The 26,426-nt window shown below is 37.9% G+C and overlaps 1 protein-coding gene across 5 annotated transcripts in view; it reads right to left on the bottom strand.

Moving 5' to 3' along the window:
• Positions 1-25,271, bottom strand: part of STARD3NL (STARD3 N-terminal like) — a 52,744-nt gene extending 27,473 nt beyond the window's left edge. The window contains exons 1-3 of one of the 5 annotated variants that reach the window (XM_057504393.1): positions 25,129-25,247; positions 3,002-3,143; positions 1,915-2,194 (exon numbers count right to left, since the gene is read on the bottom strand). In XM_057504393.1, coding sequence (XP_057360376.1) covers positions 1,915-2,136 — 222 coding nt within the window. In that variant the 5' untranslated portion in view covers positions 2,137-2,194; positions 3,002-3,143; positions 25,129-25,247. Of the gene's footprint in view, positions 1-1,914; positions 2,195-3,001; positions 3,144-24,859; positions 25,096-25,128 lie in introns of those variants that run through there. The other 4 variants (XM_036918934.2, XM_057504394.1, XM_057504395.1 and 1 more) reach the window with 4 other exon arrangements.
• Between the last annotated feature and the right edge of the window lie 1,155 nt (positions 25,272-26,426).

Below are 26,426 nucleotides of genomic sequence, written 5' to 3' on the forward strand. Positions count from 1 at the left end.
ACTATCCTAAAAATCGTATACTCTAGTATCATCTTTCAATTTTACAACTGGGGAAGCTGGCAGCTAAGTAGAAAAGTGAGGATCAAACACATTTCTCAATCACTAGGCCTGGTGATTTTTCATTTAAAACATGTTGCAGATACAAACAGATCCCTTCTAATAAACAAGAACAGGGTACAGCCCACTTCACTTCCATTTCAATTTCTTTGAAGCAATAAGAAAGGAGGGAAGAGACAGGTGTGATCCTGTGAACTCCCACCACAGCTGTACCTCATGGTTTCCCTCACTTAAAAGCATGTACAGATGTTAGTGGCAAACCAACGAAAGCTTTGATTCTGCACTGTAATCATTACAGTAACTGAGTGTGCTCCCTGAAAACTGCTGCTATGCTTGCCTGTTACAAGATGCATTTCTTTCTCATCTCTCATTACAATTGATAGTTTTGAAAATGTATTACTCCTTTAAAATATAAATTGATTTAAATATATTTTTTAATGTATACAAAAGGGAAAAATAATAAAAGAGAGAATCTAAATTACTGTGTCATATCACTGACTTGTTTGGCTTTAAACAAAAAGAAGGCTTCTCCTCAAGCGTTGGGCTGACAAAGAAAATCTGTAAACGGAAATTTAGTTAATTCATGTTACATATATTTGTGACTCTCGGACAAATCTCATTTTCTAAATATCTGCTATATTAAAGAATTTTGTTTATTTATTAGGATTCATGATGAAATCAAGTGAGTCCAATGACCCTAATTATTAAAAGAGCCTATAGTCTAGAACTAAGACTGCTTTTGTGAATCTGAATATTAAGAGTTTAGATTAAGATGTTGACCATCTCTGTTAAGGCAAAATTAAAAATCATTTTCAAAGAGGAATCTCAGCATTTTTTCATATTTTCTCTATTTTAATAAGTTTTTTATAAAGCACCTAGTATTGCGTCTAGCAAGAGTAACCTCTTAATAATAAACAATTGCTAATAACTTACTACCTAGGTCTTGGCAAATATTTCTTGAACATAAATGAACTGCTTAAAATGAAGGAAGCAGAGAACTTTTGCCTCTGAAGAAAGCATTCTGGAAGAGTCCACCTATTTGTTGGTAAGGAATGTACACAAAGCCAGGGCTTGGGGAGAAAACATATATATTGGGCTAAGTAAAATATATCATTAAAATAAATTTCACTTTTTTATTTTTACTTCTATTAATGTGGCAATTAGAGAACTTGAAATTATGTATGAGGCTTACATTATATTTCGATCAGATAGTACTGGTTTAGACAATTATTTGGCAATATAGCTTCATAAACCTGACAAAATAATAGACAAACCTCCAAATGTCTCTGGAAATTTTTGATAAAATATGAATAATCTCTGCAAAAAAGTAAATAATAAATGCATATTAAACATAGGAATTGAAAAAGCAGATGCAGTATCTAAGACATATTCCAGAGACATGCTACCTTTTTTGGAGCAAGGATCAGCCACCTTTTCCTACAAAGGGCCAAGGAATAAAAATTTTTGCTTTTCTGAGCTACATGGACTCCATCACAATTATTGAACTATTCAGCACAAAAGCCAGTCATAGACAAATGTAAACAGATAGGGAGGGCTGTGTCCCAATTAAACTTTATTTGTAAAAAACAGGACAGCTGAATTTGTCCCCAGGCTTTAGTTTGCCAACTTCTATTACAGAGCAAAACACCATAAATTCAAATTTCAAAATTCCAAAGTTGAGTTTTAAATGAACAGAGAAGGTTCAAATTAGCTAAAGAAGAGCAATATTTCCCCATCTGAGAAAAGCTGGAATTTACTAAATGAGACAGAAATGATGAGAAAAATGACAAAATTGGTTTTGTTTTTTTTCTTTGCCTCTGTAAACAGTTCTTACAAAGTCATGGAAAAAATACTTACATTTAACTCTATTATCCACAGTAATGTTACAAATAAGAGGTCAAAGGTGACAAACAAACAGAAAGTCCTCCTGACATCTGAGATGCCTTTCTTTTCCCTTCCTTCATAGGACTCAATCCTGGCCATGAGTTGTGTAGGGTTGATGGAATGGACTTCACGCAAGGAAGCATGAGAGCTCTGGCTCCCTGTGAGAGCGTTCTCCATGTCTTCTGGAAGGTTCATCCTGGAGGAGGGTTAAAGGAGCGTCTTTCCAACTTCACCATCCCTAGAGAGAAGAGATCTTTGGGAATAAGAGATATAATGTTAAATCAGAGCTCACCTAACACCACCATACTACCCCACCACTATGCAACTATTTCCCCAACTGAGCAAGGGTGTCTTAACTGAAGACATCTATCTTGATGACATAAAGATAAAGTGAAATGAGAAGCAATTCTTAATATTATCAATCAATACTACAAAATAGCTGTTATGGAGAAGAATGGCAATAAAAAAGAACACGTAGTAACAGTAAAGAGAATGTTAACCATAGTAGAAGGTGGAACAGATACTCTGGAGCAAGCCCCTTGGTGAATGAGCCAAGTCAGTTCCCATACTGCACCAGGGAGAAAACCTCTACAATTCCATGTTATTGCCCAGGGACCAGGAAAACATTTACTGAAGAGGTTCTCAGAGAGTACAAAACCAATACATGTAAACTAGCTATTAAAGAAAACCTTCCTTCCTGAAGAGAATTGCTGTCCACCAAAAAAAATTAATAAGCTGATTTTAGCATTTCCCCATCACCACTAAATGAATAAGCATGTTTCTAGGTCTCTTCCTTGAAAACAAGTACACACCCCTCCAACCCCGATAAAAGTTCATCATTATGCAAACACCCCACTGATAATTACAGAAGTTACAATCTTTTATGGAGCTCTAGGACCCCCTCACCTCCAAGACCAGGATGTGCTTTATAATAAGTTTAGTAACCTAACAAAGATTTAATCTCCTCATGGATGAGGCAAAGTCATTAAATAAAGCATGGCGGATGGTATTATCATTTGCCAAATATCCCAGTTTCCTATAGTACTTCCCCCTTACATACCCTGGCTCTCCTGAACTCATGTGGCTTTCTCTGACCAATGTGATGTGGGCACAAGTTTGTGTGTCACTCGTGTCCAGATCTTAAGAACGAGTACTTGGATCACCAAGCTTTCCTTTCTTTCTTCAACAATGACTGGCAATGTCTAGAAAAAGAAGAGCGTTTATTTCCAAGGTGGGTAAAATAGAATTTGAAAACAGACTGCTGAGACTTCCCTAAAGTAATTTCGTCCCATTTGGTCCTAGTCACAGCCCAGAACTCTCATTTCTCTCCCTTCCCACAATCAGGAACAGAAGTTCTATCTACACTTTCATACAATGTGGTAATAAAATGATATGACATTTTTAAAGCAATTTGGTTATATAAACTAAGATACTTAAAAATATTCATACTTCTTGATCTAGTAACTCTACTTCTGGAACTCTAAAGGCAAATAACTGTAGACTCAAGGAAAAATGATCTATGCCATTAAAGGTTTGGTTGATGATTACCTTCCAGCAAGAGGGAGGGAGGAGTTATTAGAAGGCACAGACTTGGTCAAGTTCTATTCTTGGCCTGAACAGTGCTAACATGGCTGTGCTCACTTAGTGATAACTTACTGACGTATGTAGGTGTGCTGACTGTGAAAAATTAAAAATGCACATGTACACATACATGAATTGTGTAGGTGCTATTTTTCAAGAAAAATCTCTATTAAAAAATACTTTATCATAATATATCTATGTTAGTCCCAATTAGAAAACCAAAATATCTAACAAGAGGGGAATAATTAGATAAATCATGGTAGAGACACAGTACAGTCATTAAAACACTCATAACTTAGAAAAATGCTTGTGTTACAATGGGAACTAGAATTAAACTATGAATGCTAAATGGAATATAAAACACTCATACAGTATGTTCACAATATAAAATAAGTCAATGCCAGAGTTTAAACGAGTGTACCTATAAAGCATATCAAATGTCAATACTGATTATCTCTGGCTGATGAGAATATATTTTTCCTCCCCTTTTAGCTTTTCCTTATTTCTGAATTTCTTATTTTACACATATTATATTTACAACAAGAGGGTCTAAATTCAAATATAACTTTATTATGGCCCTGGACAGATGTCCCAGTATTTTACGACACTCTTCTCTCCCTTTTCAACCCATCTGGGCTGTAATAAGTAACAGAATGTTGAGCAATTTGAAAAACTCAACAGGAGTCCACTTTAGTGCTTTGTAAAAGAAAATATAAAATGCCAAAAATTGAAAGTATTTCTACATGACTTCTCTCTCAATACCATCCCAGAGGAGGGAATACCAATGGCATATTCCCCAGTACAGTCCCTCTGAAAACACTGAATGTATCTGCCAGCCTTTTAACAGTTAATTCTGGAACAATAAATAAAAATGTAACTATGATTTCTGCAATAAAACGTGCATTTCAAAGTTTAAAAAGATAGCTGAGATGTTATCTAAAACTGAACCTGGATAAATATGGACATATTTCTGCAAAATATACTCTACCTTAAGAAAGAGCAAAAGGTAATTTTAAAGCCAGTCTAATAATCTACTAGCCACTATATATTTAAGAATTAATTTAAATTCTTAAATCCACTAAACTGTACGATAACTCAACAAATTCACAATTCAAACTAAGGACTGTTTTTAGGAGGACAATTATTTCCAAGGTAATTAGAGCATTCTTAGTGTCCCTCATTCCTCTTTCCCTGAGCCTACTCTTCATGAATAAAATAGAACAAAGCAAAACAGCAACTCTAAAAATCTGCAGCTATTTCAACTAAAAACTGACATCATATAATGGGATACACCTGCCTTGGGAAATGAGCATCATTACATTTTTTTCAGATGTGTGCACAGAACTGCTAATTAGCTAGAATATAGAGATACTTGCATAGCTTCAATAATAAAGTTATCCAAAGCAGAGATTGCTCCAAATAGGCTGACTTCCTAATCAGACAGTCTCTCTGTGGGAGAGGGACATCTTAAAAGGGAAAGAGAGCTTCCTTTAAATGTGTAGAGAAGGATGTTCCTAACACCCCTTTCTACTCTACAGTCATCCAATTTCTTCCTAACCACATCCTTCAGAAAGGTTCAGTTCAAGTGTCAATTTCTTCAGGAAGACTTCCCTGAAATGCTCCCTACATTCCAATCCCCAGGCCTCTCCTCCAAGTTCCCCAAGGGCTGTGGTTATGCCGCTTATGGCACCGCTTACCACCCTGGGCCTTAACTGTCCATTTACTTGCCTGCCTCTGCTGCTAGCTAGCAGGCAACCAGAAAGCCCTGAGTTTGACTGACAGGCCCCAGGGGCTGGGGCGCTACCACAGCACAGGGCACACAGCAGAACAAAACAAATGTCTATTTACCATCTAACACACACCCTTAGCCACACACACAGAACAGGCTTTCAGAATTCTCTGCTGAATTGAGGAGACCACAACTGTTTCTGAGGAACAACTTGGACATTTTCCCAGATGGAATTTCAGAAGTATTACATATTCAGATCTTGGTACTGAGATCCTCTCTGGGGTTGGCTTAAGGAATGCTATGCCTCTCCAAAAAGGGTGCTAAGAATTGATTAGCTGAACACACAGAAATCTAAATGTATAATTCAAAATTTATTCCAACCAAGGGGAAAACATAGGTGGGGGGGGGTTTAAGGAGTGGGGTGGAGAATTATAAAGTAAAACATCCTTTTATCTTTCTTCTGGGATTTGCATGAGGAGATGAGAATCCCCTTTTGTTGTTTTGGGTTGTGAAAACGAGATTCATATCTTCACAGTTTTAACTAGATGGGTAACTATTCTTCTCTGCACTATAACATTGCCAACTATTTCTACACTTCTGCTACATTAACAAACTACCCCAAAACTCAATGGCTTAACACAAGCTGTTTTTATTCTCAAGCTCACAGGTTTGCAGGCTGCCTGAAGTTAAGATGGGCTAGTCTGGGCTCCGCTGGGCAACTCTGCTTCAGGCTGTGGGTAGTAGAATTTGGCTAAAACTGTGTGTTGGGTCTAGGTCGGCTCCCTATGTCTGTCTCCCTCCTTGGACCTCCCTGGATTACCTGGGGCATGTTCTTTTCATGGCAAATGTCAAGAGCCCATGAGACAAGCTAGACCATGTAAACATATTTAAAATCTCTGACACATCATATCTGCTCATGTTCTATTGGCCAAACTATGTCTCACAGCTAAGTTCAAAGTCAGTGGAGCTGGAATGTACACTCCACTCAAAAGAGGAGGTGGTAGTAACTCTGGGAGGAAAATCCCAGGGTGAAATACCCTTGAAACCAAAATCAGTCAAAGGGAGAAATAAAGTGGGAGAAACCTGTTTATTTCTTACAAGCAGTCCACTTTTGCTTCCATGTGTCTCTTGTGACCTGGCAGCAGAAGAAGAGACCCCACCCAACCTCTCAGGTCCAGATATGCCCTCCTTGCCCTCCTTATTACCTACTGATATGGAGATAGACTACTTCTCTCCACCCCTTGGAAACACCTATTGATATGGAGATGCACTAAGGCCAGGCGAGAGATTCTGGAAATACAGCAAATTTAACCACAAGAGCCTGAATTTGATTGACAGGCCTTTACAGCACTAACACACTGCTGTTGGGCTTATTCTCTTTCCTCAATTCCACACTACCAGAATTAGAGAAAAGTCTACCTTGTCTGTAGCAGTAGCTTCTTAAATGATAATATCCTTCTGTAGGGAAAATGGAAGTTTAATGGCCAGAATCCTCACCTGATAGCCATTGCAAACGTGCAATGATGTAATACTTAGCCTACTGCACAGGCACATACTCGTATACCTATTGGCGATAAGCCATTATTGCCTGTGTTGCTATATAAAGAGATTTCTTTGCTCAGGGCTAGAGCTGAGCCAGAGGACAGGAGCAGAGACAGAGCCTGGAGAGAGGGAGCTAGTTCCTGGGGCAGAAGCTGAGGGGGATCAGAGATTGAGATGGGCTTGCTACTTTAGACTGCCAGACGCAGACGTGATTCTAGAGCTTGACCTGCCACTGTGAGAATAAAGCTTGTTATAAACCCTTTCTTACCCCCCAACATTCTGTTGTCATTTTTCAGTCTCGCCAAATCCATAGTGACCTTGCCTGGGGCTGAAACATTGGTGAAACACCTTTCCATGTGGCAAAAGCAAAAACAAAACAAAACTGAGATCATTTCTGCCTCCAAAACAAATTGCTTACATCTTTGGGATTCTTCTACTGCACTGATCTCCATGCTGGATGCAAAGCTGGCCAAAAGTTCAGCTCCACTGCTTCTTCACAGAATTGACAATATCTAGACGGTAAACAGCAGCTCTTTGGAGCAGGAGCTACCAACTGCTAGTGTGTACGTAAGTCTCACAATTTCTCAAGCCTTCCTAGGAGGAGTAGAGTGAGCCCCTGGGCACCTACTGGTGGCAGCCACACCACGTCTCTCAAGCCAACCACCCAGCCTTCTCTGTAATACTTCTGGCAATAGCCAGGACACTGTACATTCTCCTCCAAGAGTGTCAGAATCAGAATGACAGACACTAAAAATTATACTTAATTCAAAAAGACCTTAGTCATCCTCTTATCCAAAGGCCTAGGGAACTGATTTGGCTTACAGACATGTTTTGGTTGGTCTCATACAGGGCTCTGAAGATTTTGAACCAATATGCTAAAATTTTAAGTAATGAATATTCATATAAAAATCCAGACGAACAGCTTATTGAAGAGTTCAAAGAGAGAGAATCACCAGGCCTGCATTCTCTTACCATGATAATAAAGCCAAGTTACTGACTTCCAGCCTATAGGAATTTAAGTTTGTCAATCTACTCCAACTCCCTTGTTTTACAGAGATGTATTAACACTTGAAAGCCACAGCTCATCACATTGTTTCAAAGCTTTCTTTACCTCTGTTACCAAAATTATTCCTGCTTATACAATAAATGTTTGCCTTCAGATTAAGAAAAAAAGCTGAGGCCTACATGGATTATAGGGATGCACCCGCCTAAGAGCTACCACTCTGCCTCACCCCAGATTCCTACACAGAAACAGGGGAAACATGAGTTCTTCAAACGATTCCTGGGATGCAGTCATTGGATTTGTCCGAAAAGGCACAGGCTGCCTCATCTGTGCCCACTCTGTCCTGGGGCTGGGCTTCTAAGGGCCAGGAGGAGCCTGAGCTGACTAACTTCTTGCAAGGCCCCCAACATGTTAAAAAAAAGATGTGCTTTATGATGGTAAAAGTCCTGTCTAGAGCCTGCAGTTTCCATGATAAAACAGCTAGAACTGGGAATGGGAATACTAAGGAAATAACCTGATATTTACAATATCAGTATTAAAAAGAGGCATCTACAAAACAGGTGCTTTGAAAATAAACATGCATAGGCAAGAGAAAGGTGTAGGAAGGAAGTTAATCCAGAGTATTAAAAAACATGGTAAGACAATCTTCATATTTTAAAGGTACCGGTACGAGATGAGTGCAGTTCTGTCATACACAAGAAGACCTGGAAATTCTACATGTCAAAATCAACCAATTATTAAACTTTCATAAAATAAAAGATTTCTGGTTAATGTTTGCTTATATGAAGCTGCTTATGATTTTAAAACATCCAAAAGTTGGTTTGTACATAAGAAGTTTTAAACAAAGAAAAAAGTATGGTTCATTGTCCTATACTTCATGCTATTGATGTTGTGAGGTATGCCATTTTTACCTTGGAAAGTAAAAACCTGGTAGAATTCTGATGAAAATAGTTTTAGTAAGGGGCAAGGTTAAGAAGTTGATGCCTTTGTGCAATATTCTGGCTTCCTGAGCTGGAGAACTATCACTGTGAAACACTGCAGGAAGTCTGACAAAATCAAGATCAAACAAACCTTTTTTTGGCAAACTGCCCAGTACCGTTATGTTCACATTTCAAAACAGCCTTGGTTTACTATATGCCCTATCCTTAAATACAATGTCCAGAAACATATTTCTAAAATCTAGACTATTAGATTGAATTTTAAAACAATGTACATATCAAATCCAAATTAATAGTTGAAATGATAAGAAATTACTGGATAGAGAAATATGGAAAAAATCAGTTATATCAAAGTAGTAAGTGAAAGATTCTATCAAGTATTTCAATAAAGTCATCCAATCAATTGTTCGGCATTACTTCAAAAAGAAAAAAAAACTTTCCTGAGTCAAGGAGCCAAAGTCTGCCAGCAGATCCCTACCAATTTGCCAACTGAGTAAAATATTTGTTAAAAAGTAAAAGAAGAAAACATTTATGTGCATGTATGAAATTCCACAAGGCTTTTTATAGATTTGTCCATATCATAAGGACTACAGTGGGGGTGAGGTGGGAAGAATTTTGAAATTAAAATAATACTGTCCTCTTAGAGTTGAACTATAAATTCAACTCATAATGAATCAGTGTTTAGGTACTGTGTGCTTAAAGAAGCAAAATGGCTCACAGGCCAAGATATAACAAGTTCTCAGGACATATTCAGACCTAAAGAGGAAAGAGGAAATGTGCCCATCAGAAGGGGGTCAGGTGAGTCCAAAAACAGAAAAAGGAGTGTTGCAAGCAAATGGTAGCTGTGCTCAGCTTGGCATTCTTCAAACAGGGGTCCCTTACCTGTTGAAGCTTAACTGTCCCCAGTACACTGGACAGATTATTTGTATGATTAGTATGATGGCATAAAGGTGTTGTCAGTGACTTTGGTCAATGAGTAATTTAATAATTAAATAATTAATTTAATAATTCCTTGCAGGCCTCCCACAACCTTTTTTAAATTCTGTATTTTTTATTAAAATGTGATATTCTTTGTAAAGAAACGTCATTCATTCAGTCTACCTGACAGTTGTGCTCACTGCAGATTCTAAGACGTGAGTCTGCCTACCCATGTGAGGCACAGACACTGTCATTGGGCTCTGCAAACAGAACGTGACAAATGAGGTTTCAGTTAGCACAGAAGAGGGCCCACTCCAGCAGTCACCGAGGTGATGATGCTGAGAAGCTTTTTGGGAGGTGGGTGTTTACACATCTCCAGATGACCCTCAAAAGTATTACTGGGTATAAAATTGCACTCGGGGAACTTCTAGAGATAACATCAAAAATCATCTTCTTGATGGTTAGTTACCATAAAACATTTGCATATTCTGTATTTAGTATGCAAGTGGTTAACATTCCAAAAGAGAATTATGGAAAATTGTATCCTTACTCCAGTATTCTTCCAGTATTTCTTTTTAAGCTTACATGCAATTATCAATAATTTTTCCTAAGGAAAACTATTAAGAGGACCACTGTTACCAGGCTCAAAAAATGCTATAATAGTGGCACTTGAGTCTGTGATGACAATACGGTACAACAACGGCTTATTTTAAATCTGACTTGCAAGTATTTGATATGATTACTAATTCACAACCAATAAAAAGTTCACAGTTCAGCTACAGGTTTTTAGTAAGTACATATCTTCAGAAACACAGATGCATAATTAAGTTCTAAAGATTCTGACATACAGTCTCTTAACTAAGCAAGTACAGCTAATATCTGGATTTCTAAAAATTGAGAAATGCAGTGCATCTGAAATCAGGTTGAAGATTTACCACTCAGTACCAGTGTATGCCCTACCAGAAATATTGATACAAAAATGCATCTTTGGAAACTAAGGAAGTGCAAAAGCTCGGTAAATGATAGATTAAAATCAAAATGGGAGGTTTTGACAGTTCACTTTTTTATTTATTTGGTATTTTAAAGACACAAATATGGATACAGATTTAGTTTTTGTAAATTTTGATAACTACTTTTTGAACTCTAAAATCAAAGACTATATGCTATTTTGAGGATATGATAGGCCATGTTTACAAAACTGATCATAAACCCAGACTATTAAAAAAATACGTAATTCAGTATGTCTTGCAATTAGGAACTGTGTACAGAACAATGACAAACAGAAATTCATAAAATAGCAGTATTTTCTAAAATTACTACCGAAATAAATATACTTCAAAATGAAAGCAAACTATTTAGAAAATATACTAAAAACAGTAGAAAGCTGTCAAAGTTGAGCTTATTCATAAATTCACTTCCTTAAAGTACTTTAATTGCTTTTTAAAATTACTTTTTGAAGCATGAAAGAATAGGCCATTTAAATAATGAAGTTATAAAAATTACAACTATCCTGAGGAAAAATGTAAAAAAGAAAAAAGAAAAATGAGTATAATCAACAAATAAATCCAAAATGAGAATGAATGATGATAATTGTTCTAAGCTGGGAGATAGGTGCTGTATGATTCATTATACTAATTCTCCATTTCTGTACAAGAATGACATTTCCACAAACAAATTTAAAATATATCAATAAAATCAAGAAATAGTCTTTTAGAAGGGCAAATAGGTAAACCAGGAAAGATTAAGAAAGTAATACAAATACTACTACTATAGGTGAGGTTATTTTTCAAAGCGTTTTACACCAATTACATTCAAAAATCATAAAATCAGTACTCTGGAAATATTACATCGAGAAGATGTAGATGACCTGAATAGAATGAATCATCCCCAAAAGAAAAGCGAAAAAGTTGATAAAGAATTACCTAGCCAAGAAAGTAGAGTCAGACAGTTTGATATATATTTTATAAATTGAAATAAAAGATAAATAAAACCCTATATACAGTTCCAGAAACGAAAAAGAAAGGAACACTACCTTCTCATTAAATAAAGCTAGCATAATACTGACATTATCTGACCAGCAACACACAAGAACAAGAGAACACAGAGTATAAATGAGTCCCACCTATTAACATATTATTATATATTATATAACAGGTAACACATTATTATATAACAGTGTATATCATATATTGTTACTGAAGCTACACAACAACTTCTATGAGTAGGGCCCAGGTATGAGAATGTATTCTTGAAATATCACATAAGTAAGTCAAAACTCAAATAAATTAAAACCAACTAATTGGAAGGCCGATACTTGTTTACCCATTAAAATGTTTCACTGCATTTCAAAAGCATGCATTAACACAATTTACAATTTATTTGCTTTGAAATTATGTTTTGATGGTTTTTAATTTGGGGAGACTGGCATAATTTCAAACTGGTAGGACTCTTCATTTCCACATTGATATCTACTGTCTTCCACTTCCTTAAAATGTGGCTTTCTCAGGTCTCTTACTCTCCAGGGTTTGAAAGCGATATAGGGAAAGTGTAAGTGAAAGAATATTAGCAACTGTCATACATGTGGTGAGATGGGCCACATTATTGATTTATCAGCAGAAGCCAGTAATCTGAACTGTAATAGGAAATTTACCAAATATCAAGCACTAGTTTAATTAAAAAATAAATTAAAGCACTGAAGATCAAGGAAAGCTCATTACCTATAAACCACCATTCTACTTCCCTAAGCTTTTCTGCAAAGAAAAACTTGTATAAACCAAAAAATATCTATAGATAATAAAGATGCTACAAACATCCAGTTGCAAAAGAATAAAACCATTAATCATTTTGTATATGGAGAAAGAAATACACATATCAAAATATACTAATGATTTTATTTAAAAGTCAGTGAAACAAAACAATTTATATGCATGGGTTGTGCTGTAGAAGAAATTGTACATAAATTACCCATGATTTTAGGATGAGGAAGTTTTAAGAATATCTACATAGGGGGGACAGATCTGAATACATAAAAATCAAAAGCTTCTCTACTTCAAAAACATTAGAAGAGAACTTAAAAGTGATGAAAAACCTAATGAACACCTTAAAACTCAATTAGAAAAATGGGCAAAGGTGCCTAAGAACAATAAATTTATTGATTAATAAAAACGTTTTCACCTAACACCTATAAATTTGTTAGAGAAGCAAATTAAATTTATGAGATCATTTATTAAATAGTTTCCTGGGATCTTCAAGTAACCTCAAATTCCTTAATCTTGCTTAACCTAACACATGGCCTACTTCTGCCCACTTCACCATGATAAAAATCACAAGCAGTTCCCTAAAAGGAATCACATTCTCAAGAACCTCTACTTGTATTTTTCTCTCTACCTGAAGTATTACTCTCCTTATTTGTTTGGCTCTTTCTCATCCTATAAGCCTTAACTCATAAGTTACTTTCTTAGTCACTTTTTTTTTTTTGGTTCCTCCCATACCTTTCTGCCCCATCAGAGAATAGTGTACACAGACCTCTATAATGACATCTCTTATGGTGCATAAAGATTATTTTTGCACTACATTTTGTTTTGTAAGCAACAGCTTAGGATGTTGTGATTCATGTATTTACCACCTCTTCGCTCTGAGCACTGGTAGTGGGAAGAAACTAAAGACAAGAAAAAAAAAAGAAAGGCCATTTAAAGAGCATCAGAAACATAAAACACATAGGAATAAATTTAACAAAATATACCCTGGTACAAACACTAAAAACTACAAAACATTGCTTAGAGAAATCAAAGATAATAGTAAATGGTGAGATATACCATGTTTATGGATTGGAAGAATTCATATTGTTAGTATTTCAATTCTCCCAAAATTGACCTATTCAACTCAAGTCCTATCATATTCCCACCAAGTTTATTTATAGAATCTCACAAGTTAATTCTAAAATGCAAAGAAACAAAAATATCCAAATCAATCTTGAAAAGAAAAATGAAATGGGAAGACTAACACTGCCTTACTGAAGACTTTCCATAAAGCTTCATAATGGAAACAACGTGATATTAGCAAAAGGATCAACAAACAGATCAATGGAACATAATGGACACCCTAGAAATAGACCTGCACTTATATGATCATTTAACTTTAGATGTCAAAGCAATCCAGTGGTGGAAAGAAAGTTTGTTTTCAACAAATGATGCTGGGACAACTAGATAGCAAAACTGGAAAGAACAGTAAACCCTAATTGACACTATGCCAAAAAAAAAAGAATGTGGTGGAGAATATTTTTATGATCTTTTTGTAGGAAGATTTCTTAGAGAAGACAGAAAAAGCCATATTCATTAAAAAACAATATATAAGCTGTCTTGAGGGGTTCCCACTGGCTACAGTGGGACAACTTGAACATGAAAATGAGAAATGACATTAATGTTCGAATTTATGTTGGAAAAATTGATAAGTTCCGTAAGTCCATACTAATATTGTAAAGAGAGATGGAAGTAGAAGTTCTCCTTATAGAAAAATAAAATGTCAGATAAAAAAGGTAGAAGAAATAATAAACTTAGAAAACTCAAGTTTGAAACTGTCAGAGTAATTGATTCAAGCAAGGACCTTTAATGCATGCTAAAATTTTTTTAAAGGTTGTTGGGGAATAGTGTCTTCACAATCCCAAGGCATTATTCCTCGGATTATTTAATAATTTCATAGGCGACAATATACTTTCATAGTGGAGAGTGCTGACAGTCATCACCAGTACCAGGTAATCAAACAGCATCACCAATACTAGAACAAGCTGACATTATGTACCTTCTGATGTGATGTGGTAAGAAGTATATAACATCAATTATCAATTATGATATACCCTTGCCAAAAATGTTTAACCTGAACTTAATCATAAAGGAACAATCAGACAAATGCAATAAATGGGACAATCTACAAAACAGCTATCATGGACTCTTCAAAGAAGTCAATGTGGTGAAAAAAACAAAACAAATGCAAAAAGAAGTAGAATGGGTGCACTTCAAACTTAAAAAAACATAGAGACAGATCATCAAATGCAATACACATGCCCAGAGGGAATTCTGAGTTGGACAAAAGAAAAGCTACAAAAGACAATTGGGGAATTGATTATAGTGTTCTGGTTTTGCAGGAGAATGTCCTTATTCTTAGAAGAAGCATACTGAAGTACTAAGTGGTAAGTGTCATTAACATACACAGCTTTACTTATGAATAGTTCAGAAAAAATAAGGACATCAGGATGTTTTGGGATAGAACTACTCTACTTATCTATCCATCCATCCATCCATCTTGTATATACAAATATATATACGATACAGATACATTTGTACATATACATATGTACATGGTATACATTTACATATGTATCATATAAGGAATCAAATAGTAAAGGCAAATTTTCATTGCAAACATTGTTAAAGTACCTTGGCTAGGAGTTACCTTGAAGAGCACAAAGTGAGGAACCCAAATCACCCTAGGAAATCTCTTCAATCACTTTATAAAATGGAACACACATGGACTCTGTACACAAATCTTTGTATAGTAGTTTTTCTGTAAATGACAGTTTGAAACAACGTGATAGACTGAAAGGAAAACCTATATAAGACTTCTGGGCATCCAAAACATTCTGCTCTTTACAGAACTATCAAATTACCTAGACACAAATGGAGACTGAAGATTTGAAGTGCCTGTCTCGGACGGAGTTGCCCTGAGCCCCGAGTCAGTGTGATACTTAATCGTGGTCTTCCTGTTGCTGCTTGTTATAAGGCTTAAACGGAGCAGTTAAGGGCGCACCGTTTGACCACTTGGGGCCTGAAGTTTGCTCAGGTCTTTGGTGATAATGTGCACAAGATACCACTTTTCTGTAAGCTGTAACAGCAAACCTGTCCTTCATGTATTTCCTATGTTAGTACTCACTCTTCACAGACAGTGGGGGAAACTTTTTTTACACCATGCACTGGATGACACTGGGACCTACATTTCAGCAGCACTCCCTGCTGGTCTCTTATTTTCCCTTAAGAATTTAGAATGTCCAACTCCATAGTAATATCTCTCTTATTATTTCCATTATTTTATTCTGAATAGTTATTTTGTAGGTCTCATATTTTCTAGTGTTGCTTACATTTGTTTGGAATGTGACAAAAGTTTTTATTCCATCCTGATAAATCTGCTATTCTTTGCTGCTGTGTGTTCAGCCCTCTTTCCCTCACCCCCACATTCAAGGCTAGCTATTAAAGCTCTCTGTCATTTCTTGTGGTCTTGTCTCATTCAGTAATTTCTGCTAGTATCAGTGGATGAAAGTAACTGTGTGCGTTTAAACAGAATCAACCTTGTGACAATCTGCTTCAAAGCTCAAATTTATTAAGAAATTAACCAATGACTTGGAAAAAATTAAAGCAGAGAACAAATGTTAGTGTTTTTTACTCTCTCTTCTAACAGACACTAATTTATATCCCAACTTGAAACCTGTTCTTAGAGCAAATGAATTTCTAAGTGATCTATTTCTATAGCAATACTGAAAATATCAGTGAACTTTTGCAATATAACATAGAAATAGTTAAGATTTAAAGATGGATGGGTAAATTCATATTGAAATTTTCATAATTTATGAGGCAAACTAAAACAAATATTGTGAACTGAATCTGGGTGTGTACTATTAGATGTAAGAATTGGATTTGGTAACTTCTGAAAATTCAGTTTGCCCCAAATATACCACATCTCCTTTATTCCATACATGTTTTGGAAACCAAAAATGTGTCAGGTCTTCCTCTGAGCACTGGGGATGTGGCAATGAACAAAATCAAAACACTTTTTCCTACCCTCAGAGTTTACCTTCTAGAGTAAGGGGACAGAGGATCAACAGAGGAGCACTGTGACTTTAAACTGAGTGGTCAGGATGACCTCCCTGAGAAGGTGGGGCACAGACTAGCAGGAGATGCGCCACACAGATATTAGGAGGAAGAGGCTGCGGGGAAAGCCCTCAGGAGGGGTGGAGATGGCCACGCAGGACTCCAGCCAGGGCATCAGCTTTCGGCTTTGCTGGAGCGAAGTGAGAGAGAGCTCAAGGGCAGCAGGAGATGATAACAGAGAAGTTAACAAGGGACAGGGCTTCCGGGCCACTGTAAAGACTTGAACTCTGAATGAGAAAGGAAGACATTAGAAAGTTTTCAGTAGAAGAGAAACAAGGTCCCTCAGTTAAGGAACTTGAAACACTGTCCGATACATACGAAGACATTGCTGTACCAGGCAATGCCACCCCTTCAGTACTTACTACAGGCAATTTTCAAACAAATGCTTTCAGTTCTCAGGATGGAACTATCATCTTAATGATCTAGATCTGAAAATCAGTAATATCCCAAGAAAGCAAGCTCACTGCTCTCCTAGGAATCATAGGAAGGTGGTTAAAAGGGTACCCTTCTTTTATCAACTGTCTTCAGCTCAAAGACTAGAATTAACAATGTGTTCATCATACATTCTTCTTAAGTCTTCCCAGACCTATCTTCACTATACAAAGAAAATAGAAGCTGAATTCCAAGTAGCCAGCTGATGAGTAGACAGGTGGCTATTCAGAGGCAAGCTGGGTTTCTTTCCATTCAATAGCACAAGACTCCTTCTCTGGAAGGAGAGAGAAGGGTTCCTGCAAGTGTCACTCGCTGACAGAACCACCTGCTACTCACTGCTCCTGCAGTAGCTCTGTAGCTGGTAGAAGGGGCACTGACAGCAATGTCAGGGAAGACAACATCAGCTGCTCCTGGAGTTATCAGAGGCCAACTTCCCACTTCACAAACTAGAGCAATTTAATAGAAGGGAATGCCAGTCACATCTCTGCCCGGGAGTATCTACCACCAGGCAGAAGTTACATATGTTATTTCTATACTTTGATATACAAGGATGGGACACAGTTCCTAACATAATTACTAATCTTCACCATGGATGAAGGTTTGAGGTCCAAAACTGATGCATGTGAAAGATTAGGAAAATCAATCTCAAAATCTTGACGTCTAGATTTCTACACCACCAGTATCCTTTTCCTTACTCATCAGACTTCTTGGACAGTCACACAGGAAACCAGATGCTCAAGAGATCAGCCTCAGATGACTTTATCAAGCTAGCTTGTGCTTCAGAAAACAAAGACTAACAATTACAAGATTCAATACAACTACAGGCTAATATATGTAGAAAACTGAGTATGCATTATAGCCTAATGTGAACAGGCTCAGAGCACATGTTACAGAAGCAGAGAATATCACAAAAGCAGCAGGATCTCTGTAAGCTAGCAAGGTTCTCAACAAAGGTTTGAAACCAGCTCAATTTTTGAAAAATTGGCTCTCAAATAATTGAAAAGTTAAGCAATTAAAAGATCAAAAAGAAAATTATTAGTGACTTAAAAATACAGATATTACACTACCTGTAAATAAAAAAAATACTTAAGATAAAAATGAACCAATATGAATTAGTGAGATCTTGTTTAGCTTTTATGATTAAGACAATGTGTTATTTGGTTATTAAGACAATTTGATTCTTCTGCTGGCTCCATCCTCCAAACCCTCCTAACTGGCCACCAGCTCATTCCCCCTAATCTCTCTCCTCAGTCTTTCCACTGGTTTTCTGGTTTTCTTTCACTCACATTCCTCCAATAATTCATTCATTTCTGAAACATTCTCCATACTGGTATCATGCTAGTTTTTCTAAAATGAAAAACTGAATGAGAATCATTTCATCCTTTTACTCAGAACTCCATATCCCTCCTGCCAGTGCTCTAGCTGTGCTCACTTATTTTTAGTTCCCTTGTACAGGAGGAGATTTCCCCCCTCCACACCTTGTCCTCATACTTCCTCTTCCTAGAGTGCCTTTCCCTCCAAACCACCAAACAATTCACAGCAATGTTCATTGTTCAAGGATGCTTAAGTATCACTTCCTCAAAGAAACCTTCTGTGATTCACCTGGTATAACATATGTGCCATATATCCTTCTTTAAAGGCACCTCTAACCTATCATATTTATTTATTTCACATGTCACTTACATGTCTCTTTCTCAGTAGTATATCAGCTCCTAGCAGACACCTCTATATCCTTTCCACCTAGGGAAATGCCAGCCATGTGCTAGGCATTCAGTTTGTTTGTTAAATTCATGAATTATGAATATCATTGTATAAAAGTATGAAATCTGGGTACTTGCAATTAAAGTTAGGTAAGTTCACATATGTAGTAAACAAACTGGGAATATTTAAACTGATTACTATAATTGACAATGGAATAAAAATGTCCCAACCCTGCCCAGATTAATTAATTTGGTCATCTCTTTTTCAGTATATTTTGAATGCTACTTAGTGAAGCCACTCCTACAATACACTACATCAACTGATACAAACACAAGGGAAAACAAAAAGAAACCACTGTACCAGTGGGGACCTACCCAACCCACAGGAATGGACAGGTATGCACTCAATATCCACCACAAGTAACACAGCACTAGAAGCTGTGGGGAAAGTAAGATGGAAAAGACACTGCCCTTATCCTCAAGGAGACTACAGGTTTATAAAGGAGGTAAACAGTTATACAAATAATTAGAATCAAAACCAGTGATAACTATAATACAAAGAAGACTGAACTTCAGGTTCTTGTGATCAGAAAAGGCTTCAAGAAATGAAAGGTAATACAGTGCAAGGAAGAGGTACCCCAGAGGAGCAGCAGGAGCGGGTCTGGGAGCAGTGAGACACTGGTAGTGCAGGAGAGGCCTCCCAGGTGTGGCTGGACCGAAGGGTGCGGGCAGATGACAAGGGCTGTGAAAAGTCAGCATGGGGGTGTGAGCTCTCCATTTACACCGAGGGCAGGGGCATGACAGCAGACAGGCTCAACTGGAGAGGCCAGGGTCTTTAGGACAAGGATGCTCCAAAGGCCAACAAGGGTCTGTCAGCTACCAAAATGCAGGCAGACAGCCTGGTCCTTCAGAGAGCTGAACCCAAACTCAGCTAGTTACTGGCTGTCAACAAAGCAAGGCTGTCAGCTGTGTCTGTTTAAATTCCACAATTTATGTTTTCTCAATGTCCTGTAAAATCTGTATTTTAACATCCGGACAGATAGAGGGCATGAGAGAAAGAGTCCTCCCGTTGAAGGACATCAAGGTACGGGACTTTCAAACTGAGTCTGCATTGAGCAGCAGAACATTAGAAGTTTCAAGTGTGATGGTTGGTCAGCTTTAATTCTCACACTCTTTTGGCTTAAAAGAAAGCAAGACAACCACTTCTATTTTAGAATCCTGATTCCCACCCATCCTCATTTCCAGAGCCTTCAAAGAAGGGAAATGTTGCCTTCCATACAGATTCTACCTCATTTCCCCCATCAAGTGACTGTACTCTTCTCTACAGTGTCACACAGCTGCAAATTCTACATAAAAAAGACTGCAAATGATGGCCTGGCACCAAATCTTGTTCATATACAGGTAAGGGTGTTTGTTGGCTTATGCAATGTATGTTAAGCATTGAATTAATTGCCAATATTAAATATGAGATTTTTGCATACAAATAAAATCCAGATTTCCAGCTTTTCTTGAAAAATAGGTAATTCTGGCAATACTTTTTGTCATCCAGCCACCTGACTTAATTCCAGCCCTGCCTGTTCCCTGTTGACATCTGTTTTATCTAGTTTACTTGGGTCTTTGGATCCCTAATTGCTAAGGCCCAGTATGAGCTGGCAGCATTAGGCCAAGGTTCACAGGGGCACTGCCTGGTTCCTCATCCAGTACTACTGCTTGTCAGCACGTAACTTTACTCAAGATGCAAGTTATTACCAATAAAGACTGAAGTAAGTCCTGGCTTGTATTCCCACTTCAGCAGGAGAAACTTCTAGTAGCTCAGCAGCACCTTGTGTTACCTTTGATTAATTTAACTGCCATTCAAATAGGAAAATATACTTGAAATTCCCAGGTTCTGTATCATTAGTTCAATAGGCTAGTGGCTAATTTAAAAATAATAATTCTAAGCAAACAAGAACATACGTTGGTAAACAATAATGTATAATATTTGAAATATGTACTGTCCTGGAAAATATGGGACATGAAAACTGGTGATTACTCTAACTTAGAAGGTACCAGGCCAAATTCCTGCAAACTCCAAGTTTAATACCCTGAGGATACCCAGCAGTCCCAAGACATTTTTTGGAAAACTGTGATGAGAGGGGAAGTAGAACAGAAGGGTTTAAACTAAAGAGCCTACCAAACCCAATAGTCTCTCAAGGTCTGCCTGGGAAAAATCCTGCAGGCTTCAGTCAGTCAGTCAGGGACCCTTGGAGAGAGACCCTGCTTTGAATGTGAGTCACTACAAGAAGTACCTTCCAGATCTACGTCAACTCATAAACAAAGCAAATGAAATAGTCCAGAAAGGCCTGAGCTCGTAAGGGGCTGCCAGAGTTCTGATGCAGGACATAGGAACTAATGACAACCCGCAATAGCCCCGATGCCATGAGCCACAAGAACTGACCAGGCTTCTCGTTCAGCACTGCTGGGGGCCCCGGCTACTCTTTCTGGGTCTCAGTGTTCTCAGCTTTAATATTACAAAGCAGAGTTGCTGTTTCTTTTCTCCAACACCATAAACACAGAGAACATTGATTTTTATTTGGGACAATGTGCCTTCAACATTTACCCAAAAATCTGAATTTCTCTCAAGGGACCTGTTGATTAAGTGTAGAAGTCACACCCTCACTGAAACAGGAAGGAGGTTCTGCTGAATCAAAGCAAGAAAAGCATCACAGTACTTCTCTCAAAGATGATGTAATAGAAGTGTAAATAAAACTAATGGGCTCCACAATCTACAAAAAACTCTGCACGAATAACATGAATTGTTAAGTCTCCTCTAAGCTCAAGCCAACCTACATCTGAACAACCAGATACAAGAGTTCATTACCAAAGATACCAAGATGGGTAAACTGTGTCACAGACAAGTCCCAAAAGTGTTGTCCAAGAGAAGACTTCCATTAAAGAGACACAAGAAGTACCTTGTTGAGGAAGCAGCACAGATGGATGCAGATGAACAAGTAGAAGTTTGGCTAGAATTGTCCAGGTCAGGAGTCCAGTTTGGAGCACTAGATTCAGGGTAAAAGGATGGCACTATAATTTGAGGCCAAATCATGACAGCCTGGATCATCAGAACACGTACATCAGTTGCATAAACTGTCTTAAAGGTCAGAGATACTTGGTCAAAATATCCAGTAGATGACTTAAAGAGCAAAAGCTTTCTTTTGCCTAAATTTAATTATCTTCCAACATTTAAGAAAGAAGGTGCTAATTCCATTAACATCTTTCCAATTTGACTAATGAAAAAGATGATCTCCACTAAGTTACAGGAGAGTAAAAAAGCTATCAGAAAGCAAATTAAGCTATTTATTAGTTTACTATTGTTCATCTATATCCTAATCATAATTAATAAAATAAGCAAACCTCAGAAATAAATAATGGGTATTTTTAAACTGTAAGTACATAGTAATCCATTTTCAACCATATTTTACTGATTGTGAAAAATATTTTTACGTATTTTTTTAAATGATAATATATTACAAAGAAAGATAACTTCTATCCCTAAGCTGATCCAAGGGCTTCCTTAAGTGTAGGAGGAAACTCTATTGATTAACAGAAACTATGAGCCAGCAAACCTTAGGCAATATTTCCATTTGAATCATTAAGGTTAAAGCTGGGAAAACACTAACAAAATTTAAACTTTCCTTTCAAAGATTTGTGAAATTTAAAGTTATTTTGAAGTTTCTTTCTTACTACTAACAGAAACCAAAGATTCATCCAGAAAGATTGCACCTGCTTACTGCTGAGAAAAGGGGAGGAAAATAAAGCAAAGGATTATTTTGGCCTAAGAAACATCACTGTTTCATCTTTTTAAAATTACTTTACATGAGTTTATGGATAGTAAATTCATAATGTTGAAATATTTTTATATATACAGAAACCCATGAGGGAACTTTCTTGAAACAAGTATCGCAGAAAGAGTACTAGGCTGAGAATCAACAGGGTGAGAATTTGGTGCCAATTATGTCTTTAAAAGAATCACTCAACATTTAAGGGCCTCCACAGCCCCACCTTGACACTGAGAGGACAGAATCATGATCTCTAAAACCATATTTCATAAAATAAAATTTCAAACAACAAAGACTTGTAGCTGTGACTACGTCTCAGGGAAGCAGAAGGTGCGATAGTACAGATTAGGCTTTAAGGGCCATCTAACTGGAATGTTCAAATCCAGCCTCTCTCAGGACGAGCTGGGGAGCCTTAAGTGTAACTTTCCTTTTTGACCAGAAAGGGACAATATTTACCTTTGAATTATGTTGGAAGGATTAGAATGAATTTAAGTGCACTAAATAAAGGCAGCCATTAAGTCTCTGGCCAGTAATAAAAGTTCTAATGGAAAATGGTAACCACTAGACAATTGGTTTCTTACAACGCATCTTGGAAAAGAGCAGAGATTAACTACCAGTCCTCCCCAAAGGGCCAGCACATAAAGATAATGGTGGAGAAGACACATGGTTGGGAGTAGGAAGGATTAAAGCAGGGAGTTGAAGATAAGCAAAGACTTAAAGTCTGGCACATAATAACAATGAAGAGGAAAGAAACAGCGTAGGACGCAGTGCGTGAGGGAAGAAGATGTTTTTTTCTTTAAGAAAGAGGACCACTGGTGAAAAATGCAATGTAATACTGCAATGATTTCATAACCAAAATAAAGCAGAGAGCTGGTTAGAGTCTATGAGTGTCGCTGAAGAAAACAAAGGCTTTGGCAATATACAAATCCTATTTCTTTTGCCGGTCTGCAAGTCTTACACCAGGTTCAAACAAGCGCACTCTTGCCTACCTTAAGTGTCATCTCTTACCACTGTCCCCTAGCCTCACTTTCACCTAGGTTCACTCCACTCCAGCCACACGGTCCTGGAACTTGCCAAGCTCATTTTTCCTTTCACTCCTTTACATTGTTATGATTGCCTGGAAACCTCCAGCTGATGGGCCCATGTCAGACTCAGTCTAAACATTCAGGTCTCACCTGAGCGGTCACTTCCTCAAGAAAGTCTTCCCTGATCACTGAATCTAGGCCCTCCTCCCCACCCCCCACATCCCGGTAAAGTCCATTATCCTGTAATATTTTTTCTAGCATATGTTTTTTATCTAAAGTTGTCATTCATTTACATGTTTATTATCTCCACCAAAATAGGTTTTTGAGGGCAGAAAATGTATCTACATTTTTCAACACTCCATCTCCAACACCTAAAACAAACAGATGAGGCAGCAGATAAACATGCCCAAAGAATAAACTTAAATGATAATAATTACCATCCTTTCATAAACATAAGGAAAAGTTCCCTGAAGCGTCTTTAATTTCATTTCCTTAATGCAGGTTCTATGTAATAATGCAGTATTAAAAAGTCAATATTTGAAACAAGATTTAAAGAGAATGCATTCTTCACAATACAAAACATTACATCCGTACACATATTTTGTACATACACATTTCCACTTCATAAGTATGGATTATGCCCCACCTTATCAGAATCCATTAATAAAACAATGGTACCATAAATTTTGTTTTGTGAGATCCTGCTTCTAGAAAGAGTGTGAATGGGTGGATAGTGTATAGATGGGAATTATTTTTCAGAACCTTCTCAACAAAGCATTCTGAACTGAACTAATTCCTCTATATTTGAGAGGTCAAACCTGTTACTTTGTCACCTTGCTAAACTTATCCAAACTATACTGAGTCAAATGATAAATTCAGTGATTCCATCTGTGAAAGAAAAGGCAAATGATATGGTGAACAAATGACACATTTCACGAATGGTAAGAGAAGTTCCACAATGTTAACCTATGCCTGAACTAAAAGAGAACAAAAAATCCCTTTCTAATCCTAAACCAAAAGTAAGCATGCGACTGAGATTTCAAAATATGGCCATGATTGCACAAAGCAATAAACTGAAACGAAAGCCAGAGCATTCATGACTGGTGATTTAAGTTTTCTATTTTGTTTTGTTTTGAACATAGCTTTTCTTGATGAATAAAAGTGGCCAGTAACTGGCCTGGTCTATATAATCCAAGTATCACCCCCGTCACAACCACTCTTGGTCACTCTGGAGGGCCCACGGGGCCAGCAGGCGACTGGACCCCACCGAGGACTCCTCGGGGTCCGCAGGGTGAAGGAATGGAGACCTCATTACCTGCATCCATCCCCAGCATCTTGGCCCACGCCCTGAAATGAAGCGGGTCTCGGCGTTCTGCAACTTCTCTCTTGTATCCTTTATTATAAACACAGCCTACCTAGCCCCTCCTCCTCTCCGGAGAGCGGCGCAGGGCTCCCAAACAGAACCCGACTCTTGGGTTCTGGGCCTCCATGGGTGGGTCTCCAGTGAGCCCTGGGCAAGTCATCTGCCTCCGGGTGACTCAGTTTTCCAATCTGTCAAATAGGGTGACGAGAAACCCAGCCTACCTCACAGGGTGGTTCCGCCCCAGGCTGGCGGGGCACAGCAGCTTCGTGGTCGCGCCAGCGGAAGCCTGAGCGGGCGGAGGGGCGGGGCTTGGCGGGGCGGGACCGGGACCGGGACCGAGCCAGGTAGGCGACGTGCTGTCCACCGCCCGCAGGGAGCCACCCCGGACCTCCTCGAGCACCGGGCTCTGACGTCAGCACGCTGACGTCGACGCACAGAGGCCGCATTTCGCCCGAGGGACCAAAGACTGGGCTGGGACCTGAGTGCTCACGTAACAGAGCCAGCGATTGGTGAGTGGAACTGTCAATCATCTACTGCCCAGTAAGCAACGCAAGAGCTGGAGAGAGGGCGGGCTGGTCTGCCCGGGGAGAGAGTGGGAATCTGAAGCTCTGGGTTGGAGAGCGCGGAGCCAGTTGCACTTGCTCGACCTTTGTACCACTCCAGCTTATTAACCGGCTTCTTGCCCCTCGCTGTTTATTCTGCTTCTTCCGCCTTCCTTCAGTCTTTGGCTAGGGATATAGGCTCCAGGTCGTGGAAAATAATCATGGGACTGGATTTCAAGGCCCATAGGCACCTCGCACTGAGCTCTCTAGGAATTAAAAAGTAGGACACTCCATTTCTCTGTTCAAACATCACCTCCCCTTTGAATTCTCTTCAAATCCCTTAGACCTATTTAGGTGACCCTTTCTCTGTGCTCCTATTGCGTAACACTTGGATCTTAATAGTAGTCACAATTATATTTGTATATTTTTCCCATGAGAGTGGCATCTTTTAGTTTCTATTCAAAATACCTTTAAATTTTAATTAAACTTTTTACCAATGGATGCTGCAGTTATGACTGTTCTCATATTTACAGGTGTGGAGGATTATACCGTGAAAATTAATTCCGTTTGCAGTTCCTTAGGCACTCAGTTCGCTTTTCGGAGGCAGGGAGTTTTGCTGGCTTCTTGGATACTCTTCCAAAGACATTCTCAGTGCTATTATTAATTTTAAGTTACACATAGCCATAAATGTAAACATTACACCTTAGGCTAAAATCCTTTTCAGGCACTAATTAGAAACCCATCCTGATGACTCCTAGTTTCTATTATTTACACTTGTAGGTTTTTTTTGCAATCAACATTATATCGTTGAGATCTTTCCATATTTATATATCAGTCTACCTCATTGTTTTAAAATACTGCATGATAGTCCTCAGAACCAATAAATACAATTTATGATTTCCCTACTTTTGGACACATAGCTTATTTCTTTCCTGTTTTTCTCTTATAAGAATTGCTACCTTCAACATAAATGTATG

The sequence above is a fragment of the Manis pentadactyla genome, chromosome 7 (genome assembly GCF_030020395.1).
Source record: "Manis pentadactyla isolate mManPen7 chromosome 7, mManPen7.hap1, whole genome shotgun sequence".
Taxonomy (NCBI): domain Eukaryota; kingdom Metazoa; phylum Chordata; class Mammalia; order Pholidota; family Manidae; genus Manis; species Manis pentadactyla.